Source organism: Notothenia coriiceps, unplaced genomic scaffold (genome assembly GCF_000735185.1).
Source record: "Notothenia coriiceps isolate Sejong01 unplaced genomic scaffold, NC01 NC01_scaffold00020969, whole genome shotgun sequence".
Lineage (NCBI taxonomy): Eukaryota > Metazoa > Chordata > Actinopteri > Perciformes > Nototheniidae > Notothenia > Notothenia coriiceps.
In genome coordinates this window covers 4,440-13,939 of record NW_011353670.1, presented here as the reverse complement: position 1 = coordinate 13,939, position 9,500 = coordinate 4,440, and the positions used below count along the sequence as shown (strand labels likewise).

Here is a 9,500-nt window from a genome sequence, read left to right as displayed (position 1 = left end):
GTTGCAAGGGGATCAAATACTTATTTCCCACAGTTAAATTAAAATACATTGTTATCTTTTATAAAAGGTCAATTTCTGGATATTATTTTTGATATTCTGTCTCTCATTAGTCAAATAAACCTACCATTACAATTATAGACTGTTCATTTATTTGTAAGTGTGTAAACTTACAAAATCGGCAAGGGATCAAACCATTATTTCCTTCACTATATGATTCTGAAATGCACCAATCTGCACAATGACTACTCTTACTTTTGGTACTTTAAGTATATTTGGATGCTAATACTTTGGTACTTTTACTTGAGAAACATTTTGATTGCAGGACTTTTACTTGTAACAGAGTATTCCTACTCTATGGTACTTCTACTTTTACTTAAGTACAAGATCTGACTAGTTCTACCACCTCTGACTGTGACATCATCATTCTGTTATTTCTCAGGTGTTTACACTCTTTCAGTGTATTTACGCTAATGTGAATTTATTTGTATTTGTTATATTTGTTACAAGCCTTTTAACGAGCACTTGAAACCCGCTGCTGAAACCAGCCTGTGTGATTACCTGGGAAAAAGTTCTGGATTCCATTATTCTGAAGTTTCTTCACGAGCAGAGCGGAGAGTCCGTGGATCTCGGAGATGTTCACCAGGTGTCCTTTAATGTCTCTGTGAATCACATCCGGCTGAGCCAGCCACTGAGGGAGCACTCTGTGCACCTGACACACACACACACACACACACACACACACACACACACACACACACACACACACACACACACACACACACACACACACACACACACACACACACACACACACACACACACACACACACACACACACACACAATCTTAATATTTATCACTACAATAAACAGTATTTCATTTGATTTCACTGTACAATATTTAATGTTACATTCTGTTCTCGTCTATCTAATTCTATGAACATGTGTGATATAGACTCCTGCATTTACTTGGTCACTTACAACATTCTCTGCATTATTTAGCTTGTTGTATTTATTTATTTTTCTGACATGTATAAAGTTAACTTCATCTGCATTACTTGCACATTGTTCTCACAACATAATCTGCTATATTTGATTCAACTCAGTTTCTTCTTACATTTTTTAAACGTGTTTCATATATATTGATGTTGCATTGTTGGAGGAGCTTGGGACTTAAGATCATCATTGCCATATCTACACTGTAGCTACTGTGCATATTGAATCTTTGAATCTAATAGCATTAGAAACACGTGTGTGTACCTTTTGGACAGGTTTGTTGTCAAATCCTCCCAGGACCGTGAACCCGGTTGGAGCAGGAGTCTTTTCCGCGGTTTGTTCTGGTGCTATGTTTTCTGTCTCCGTTTTCTCTTCTCCTTCTCCTGTTTCCTCCAGTCCTGCTCTTCCAGTCACAGGAGTGTCAGGAAGACTTTTCACTGAAATGCCTAAAATCCAGAGACAAAACAAGTCATATCAAATGAATAGACCAACTGGTATAATAAGGACAGTGAGTAAGAACTGTCTTCTTACTCTTTATTATAGTCTAATTCATCCATACCTCTCATATTGTAACACAGTATGGGGGCAGTACTTTTTCCAACTACTTTTCCAAGGATTGCAACAAGATCCAAGTCCCATATCTCATCTGCTCCTTTATTTAACAGGCTTCACATTCTTACAGTTTAGGACATCAACGTTTATCAGATTTACGTTTTTATTTACAAGATATATTCAGGAAAAGGGATTATTCCTATAACCTTCAATACATACTTCATTTAAACCGTATTAGCCATATTCTCTTTGTGTACATAATATGCACTTTACAGATCAATAAACCACTGCCGTGAATGTCAAATCGCTACAATGAGTGGAGGAAAAAACCCGGATATCAGAAATCAGCAAAGACTTTTAGCTCTTAACCTGCACAGTGACTGTCTGGAGATACAAAGTGAGGTATCCAAAGTGGATTTTGTTAGACCAATAGCAATATTTGAAGGATTTAAAAATCTCAGGTAAATATTTTTATAACATTTTACACCCTTTTCAAATGAAATTGGTATGGAGCGCTCAAAAAATGAGGAGAGGTCTCACATGAGCCTTGTTCAGAAGTATATTGTAACACTTCACTGTCTTTTTGTTCATTCATAACTATTTATAACCAATACATTTCACCAGACATAGGGACAGTATAACCAACAATTCTGAGCTCTACTGTAAGTGTATTCACTTACTTGTGTTTATAGCAAATTCCACTATTTATAGTCCACGTATTGATATATTATTACAATAAGTATTTCATTCAACTATACAGTATTAAAGTATTATCTCATCTCCATTTTTCATGTGATAGTCGAATTATTTCTGTATTTTATTTGCTACACTGCTGGAAAAGCATAGGACTTAACATTTTCATTGCTAACAACTAAGCTGAATCTGACAATATTGTTCATACCAATGTATTGTTAGGCCTCAATAAGAGGCATCATCTCACAACATCAATGTATTGTTAGGCCTCAATAAGAGGCATCATCTCACAACATCAATGTATTGCCCAATTTGGTGTTATCGTGTAAATAAATACAAGAACAAGCACATACCTGACTGATCCTTCTTCTTCTTCTTCTTCTTCTTCTTCTTCTTCTTCTCATTTGCACTTGTCTGCTTCTTCTCCTCCTCGACCGGCTCGTCGTGGTTATCCTTCTCTGAGACAATAACAGCTGCTGCTTCAGATTTCCGTTTCTTGTTGTGTTCAGGCTCCTGACTGCTGTCCTTGTCAGCTTTTCTTTTCTTTTTGACATTCTTTTGCGTCCGTTCTTTAGGTGACTTTTGTGTTTCTTCCGTCAAACTCTGTCTCTGCTTCTCTTTGGCCTTCTGTTGCAGCTTAGCCAGTAACGCCTGAGAGCGAGACTCCTTCGAGATGCTCCCATTTACCTCCTCTCCAAGATACCTGTGAGGACACATGACAGGTGTTACTCATTATTCTGCCCACTTCTTCAGCAAAAGCACAGCACATACACTTTTGGTCAATTGAGCAGCTTGTAGCCTTAAAAATATATCATCCTACATTTATTGGGTATTCGCCCTTTTCTCTTTTACATTATGGAATTACATTAATATAAATGCCATTTAAGTTGAAAGTTATCTTTTATCTTAGGATAAAAAAGGAAAACAATCCAGTCATTTAAATATAAAATCAAGAAACAACGGAGAGACTTAATCATTAGAAAGGTCAACATGTTTTGACCACTGGAGAAAAGGGGTTTTAACAAATAGAAAAACAGGAATGTTTCTTCCCTATAAAGACCAAAAGCCATGATAGGCGGAACACATTTAGATCAATAAAACATGTCATAAGATTAAACACAACATAACTGGCAGACAAAGTGCTCATTTTTAAATAGATAGATGATAGATAGATATATACTTAAAGTCCAAATTGGGGAATTATTGTGTTCAAGCAGCAGTGTTAAGCATTACACGAGTTGTTTAAAGGATAGAATAAGATGCAAATAACATTTACAAGAGCGGAAAGTATATACAGTAAGAATACAACTTAAAATAGTAAGAATAAAAATGAAATATAACTTATTCTTCTTATGACCGTGATGTGAAAATCATATACTTATTATCTTAAAAGCTTTAAAAAGCAAGATACAACCATATAACTCCAAAGTCATGTATTTATGTGACAAAACAAACAAATACCAAAAATGAAAGCTAGTAGATAACATGAGCCTACCTGTTTACAACAAACAGAGACATTCCCTCAGAAAGGTAAATCACTCCAGGACAGTTTGTGTGTTCTTTTCAGCTATCTCGAGTTTGAAAATGGTGTTCGCTGAATATCAATTAACCATGTCTAGATTCGTTAAGAACTCTGATTATTTAAATCACTATAAACGCTCAACTTCAAATGAACTAGAAAAAACACAAAATTATCATGTGTTTTCCACACTTACAGTACAAAACGCAGTTTGATGACGACACTCAAGCAGCGGCTATTTTGTGCGTCACTAGTTGGGCGCTACCATATTTACTTGACTTTTTGGTGCACAAATTGAAGTAAGAAAAACTTGTTTTCCCTTTGACACCAATTTGCCTATTTAAAACATTTTTGTCAAAATAGATTTCTTTTTAAATAAATGAAAATCTCACTTAAACCAACATCCTCAGTTCACATCCTCATTTGGATTTGTCCACCCGATGACGTTGACCAATCAAAACAAAGTGGGAGATTTTAAAACCAGTGACGGTTTTCTTTTGAAACTGAGGGAGGCATTCACATTTGAGTCCACCAGTGTCCGTTTATTCGTCTTCAGGTTTTTTTTTTGGCATTTATGAGAGATGTATTAGTTTGCCTTCCAATTTAAGTTTGGACAGTTCACTTACTATTACAAAGAACAATGGCAGAGGAGTCTGCTGTAAAAGTATGTGTTCGGGTCCGTCCACTTATTCCAAGGTAAGTCTGCCGCCAACAGCTAAGTTAGCATTAATAAAATACAAGTTTAGAGCTAACGGTAGGTTATGGAGCGTTAATGCTAATGCATGCTAATGTTACTGTTTGGTTTTTCATTTCATTCATTCGTTAGCTACAGTTGGACGTAAAATACAAGTATTTTGTTCCAGTCAGGGTTCGTACGGTCATTGAAAACCTGGAAAAGTCATGGAAATTCAAAGTGCAAATTCCAGGCCCTGGAAAAGTTGTGGAAAACTATTTTTCCCAGAGTTTTGGAAAAGTCATGGAAATGTAACTAAAGTTGCGTCAAATATAATTTACATTTGATCTAATCGCCGAAATAATCTGCGGTCGCGAGCTGTTATGTGCCATCATGACGCGCATGGTGTTATTTTTTAATATATGAAGCGCGAGCTGTGTGCTCGAGTCTTGATGCCTGTCGGCGGGCCGGCTGAACTCTGCTGCTCCGGCATGAGGGTCAGCTACATTATCTACGGTGCGTTCGTTAACTGTGCGGAGTCACTGTGGCACAGACTGCACCGCTGGTGAGCAGCTGTTAGAACGGGCCGTTCAGGTGTTCAGAGCAGAGCGGCAGAGCGTGATGTGAACTGAAAAGTTTTTCTGTCGCAATATTATTTAAGGAATCGTTGAGCTAGCTAGCTAGCTAGCATACATTGTCACTATCTGCTAACGTTAGCTTTAGCCTTCGTTTTCCAATAGTTTTTTTCATAGGCTATAAACAGAGGTGGTATAAGTATAGATATTTACTAGAGTAAAAGTAGAATTATTCAGATCTTGTACTTTAGTAAAAGTAGAAATACCAGAGTGTAGGAATACTCTGTTTCAGTAAAAGTCCTGCATTCAAAATGTTCCTCAAGTAAAAGTAGAAAAGTATTATCAAAATATAGTTCAAGTAGCGACAGTAAAAGTAGTCATTGTGCAGATTGGTCCATTTCAGAATAATATATATGATGTTTTATAATGATTGATCATTAAAGTGTTCTCAAAGCTGGTAAAGGTGCAGCTAGTTTGAATGACTTTGTATACTGCAGGGTAGCTTGTGAATTTAATCCAGGTGGAACTAAAGTCTGATTTAACACTTGATTATATTTCACATCATTCATCCAGATCTGTAAAGTAACTAAAGGGATTAAATACATGTAGAAGTACAAAGTAGCAAAACATTGAAATACTTAAATAAATATTCACATGAGCACGATTAAAGGGAAATGGAGCTCCCGAGAGAGCGCTGCGCTGCCTTAAATACAAGCTGTAGGACTTTGAGGAGCTGTCCACTGTGTCCAGTAACACTTACTGAAAATAAACTATTCATTTGTTGCGTTTCCCATAAATGCTCAGCTGGACGATGTATTCGAGCTGCTTATGATGCAGAGAATCATGAAATTATGAATACACGCAGTTGCGTATTTGGCTCAAAAAGCGTGGGATGTTAATAATTAGGCTACATAATAATAATAATCAAGTAGCCTAACCTATGACGTTTAAAGTGATAATTGTTGGCCATTTCATATGTGAAATGTGGATAGTATACTTTAAAACGAAGGTAGCCTAATCCAGGAAATACAATGCCGTTCATTCCATTTAATTATATTCATGTAGACACATTAATTAGATGGTCCTCCGCCCCTCCCAGAAAACGTGACTTATTAAAAACGGAACGTTATCATATTGTTATGCAACAATCACGTGCATTTATTTGGTTTAATGTTACAATCATTATGGCTGACGATATAAAACAAATGTAAGCCAACTGAAACCAGTGCAATTGCAACAAGGACACTTTTAAATTGTTTAGAACAGTCAAGCTGGCTAATGCCAAAACAACAGACATATAGTAGACCTAACACACTTTTTTTTAACAGACGTATAACCTTTTACCGAGTCTGTATTATTATATAATATACGTATATATAAAACATATAAAACGTACATATAAAACAACATATATTCCATATAACACACTTTTTTTTTTTAACAGACTTTTACAGACAGGCTGGCTAACGCCATGTTCATCTCACAACTCAGTGTTTCTTTAGATTACTATGCAGAAAAGAATGTCATCAACTGTCCCTGGTTTCAATTGGCTTCTCCTTTCTGAGACCACAAATCCAGCCGTGCAAAAATCTCGCTGTATTGTGGGACAAAGGTAGCTTATTTTCCGATAATCACTAGCCATATGTCTAAAGTGAGCGGCTCCATTTGTACTCACTCATCTGTTCTCTCAGCGCGAGGAATTAGCTTTGGACGATGTCTTCTGCATCCCCCCCCCCCCCGTATTTTGGCCACTCTGCGAGAGTATGTTTGTCGGGACGGATCGGTAACAGCGCATGCATCGACACGGCCAGCCCGCGCACCAATGTCAATCAATCCCTGGCTAAGCCGAGTGAAACCATCGCCAAACACCGTTCGAAGGATCTAACATGCACTGCAGAAAATTGTACTGTAATTTGGACACCGTCTCCTTGTCTTTCCCTTTTGGGTGCTTAAGATCACGGGATTGGGAAGTAATTGACTTGATTGTCTGCGACCTGTGGCATTGGCAGCGCAGCTCGACTCCATATGTTTTTCAATGAGACAGTACCTAGCGCGGTCTAGCATAGGCAACACTGGTTTGCACTTCTTGCAAGCAGCGAACCCAGCGGACCTGGTTGTGTTCTCCATCTAGATGAGGTCCAACAAGCCTCCCCAGACAATGGATTGCTCTTGAGAAGGAGTTTCGCAATAGCTGTATTCTCCGCCTGAAGGGAGCCTTCGCCTTTCACCGCTCAGTCAATTGAATGTGGCGCCGCTTTCAGCAGCAGATTGCGGCGCATATGTTATGATGATGCGCGGGGCCCGCAAGGGAAAGGTCAGAGGGGGTTTAAACAGTACATTAAATTATCATTGTAGTATTTTTTCGATGCAACACCCGCGATCCGACCCGCATCTTCTTTGTTTTACCCGGACCCGAACCCGAATAGTTTGTGAAAGAAATACCACCCGTGATCACTGTTTGCGGACCCGCGGGTACCCGACCCGATGCAGGACTCTGCCATAGAGTCCAGTTAGAGCGGAGGCCTGTGAGTATAGTAACCAAGAATAACATGGTCGACACCACAAAAGTGGCCACGGCAAAAGACAACCCAGGCCACTTGTTTACAAGATGTTGGGATCTAAAATGGGGTGATCTAGTAAAACTCACAGGACTAGTTTATCCAATGTAGCTAGCCACGCACTCAGCAGTAGGCTACTAGTGTAGCCACACGGTCCCGCGGGCACTTAGTGCCCGGCAGGGGCAACGGAGTCGCCGCGAGGCATGTTCAAGAAATAGCTCGCCAAGCAAAGCAAAAGTAAAAAATAACAAAATAAAAAAGGAAAGTAATTAAAAGTACCACCAGTGTGCATAGCGAAACTCAATCATAGCAAACGGTCTAATCTACTTACTACTCAATCGATACAGAACTCTGCAGCCCGGATCATTCACCGGCACCAAGGCCTGCAGAACACCATCACCCAGCCTCATCCAACTCCACGTGCTCCCGTGCAATCCCTGATCAACTTCAAAAACCTACGCTACTCACTTACAAAGCGGGCCGGATAACCGCCCCCCCCCCTATCTGGCTGACCTGTCTTCAGGAGTACACCCTTCTCGCTCCCTCCACTCGCCGTCTTGCTGGTCGCTGACTCGTCCCCCACCCCACGGCCTCGTCACCAGGGCTCGGGCTTTTAGCTGCAATGCTGTCCCAGACTGGAACGCCCTCCCGTCCGCCACAATCACAACAGCAAGACACAAATCACCATTATTCAAATCCCAATTAAAAACCACACCGTTCCAAAGTCTGCTTATGCACGTAGTGCGTCCCACTATATGTTTTGCATTTGGTCGCGACGTTGACGTCTCCTCTATGATTTTGCAGTTGGTTTTATCAGGTTCTGTGCCTATTAGCGTAGCAATTTTTTTTTAAACAAATGTCCGGGGCCTTGGGTGTCGTGAAAGGCGCCTAAAATAAAATGTATTTAGTATTATTAGTTACTACAACTGCATATTTCTATCGATTGATTGCCGGGACCGAGCGTGGCCAGTCGGAAGAAAAGCAAGTTGAGCGGCACCGCAGACGCAATTTCCACTGGGACAGGAGGAACATGTCCCCTCCCACGGTCGAAATCCCGGGTGTGTCCCCCCCACTTTACAAATATGTTTATAATTTTTTAAGCGCGAGCCGTCGAGTCGCCACGGAGAGCACAAGCGTCTGTGAGCGAGCGACCGAGAGAGGAGCGAGAGAGCTAGAGAGAGCACACCTTTATCTACGTTAATGTCATTATAAAAAAAGAGAAGAAATCAGTCCAATGCGTACTATAGACAGTAAAAAAAACAATAAAAGGTGATTGGAAAAGAGAAACTGGAAAAGAAAAAAATGCTAACTAGAAACATTCAAGATAAGGACATACACAAGTTAAAGATTTGTATGAGTTGGTGGATCATAAGAGTTTTTGGGGATTATTGAAAGTATACAGCTCACTCATATGGAGTGGTTGAGACGCGGTGGGTATCCATAAGATCATTTTGGGTGCTCCAAAGTGCCACCAGATTGGATGCATTTAACTGCAACATGAAAAAACATCTTCCCGGGTCAGTGCGAGCCGTGAGGGTGTAGGACCTAACAGTAGCCCTTATTTGAAGAAGGGAGTTTGAAGCGTTGAGCAGGAAGGGGGCGGTAGGAGAACTGTGACCCCGTTGTTCAGGACGAGCTTCCACAGCGGCGAACGTTGGGGCATAAAGTCAGCGAAAGAAAATTAAGACCCAGCCAAGCTAGAGAAGATAGATTGGTCAATTCGAATGGACGTGGCATTGAGCAGTTACTCTGCTCGTTGAGGTCGACTAGTAGCGGGCCCTCTGAATTTACAGGCGAGACCGACGCGAAGCGCGCGCGCGCGCGTTCACGAGTGAACGCGCAGGGGACGGCGGCTTTAATTTAACCCTTCAAGTAGCAACAGAAAGTAGCAGATTCAAAGATTTAGTTGCTTGGAGAAGGGTTATGTTTTGAAAT

At 40.1% G+C, this 9,500-nt stretch overlaps 2 protein-coding genes across 2 annotated transcripts in view; one reads left to right on the top strand and one right to left on the bottom strand.

Annotated features, from left to right (window-relative positions):
* Positions 1 to 558: 558 nt before the first annotated feature.
* On the bottom strand, positions 559 to 4,003 carry LOC104953013 (ATP-dependent RNA helicase DDX51-like; the record flags this gene model as incomplete). Its single annotated transcript, XM_010779932.1, has 4 exons — positions 3,736 to 4,003; positions 2,594 to 2,943; positions 1,260 to 1,441; positions 559 to 709 (listed from the first exon to the last, which is right to left on the bottom strand). Coding segments are annotated over exons 1-4 (706 nt in total), but the record flags the coding sequence as incomplete, so codon positions are not given.
* An 881-nt stretch (positions 4,004 to 4,884) lies between these two features.
* The window catches only part of LOC104953012 (centromere-associated protein E-like), a gene marked incomplete at its 3' end in the record, with an annotated part of 8,823 nt that continues 4,207 nt past the window's right edge, over positions 4,885 to 9,500 (top strand). The window contains exon 1 of the mRNA XM_010779931.1: positions 4,885 to 4,997. Within this exon, the coding sequence (XP_010778233.1) occupies positions 4,885 to 4,997 (113 nt within the window). The remainder of the gene's footprint in view (positions 4,998 to 9,500) is intronic.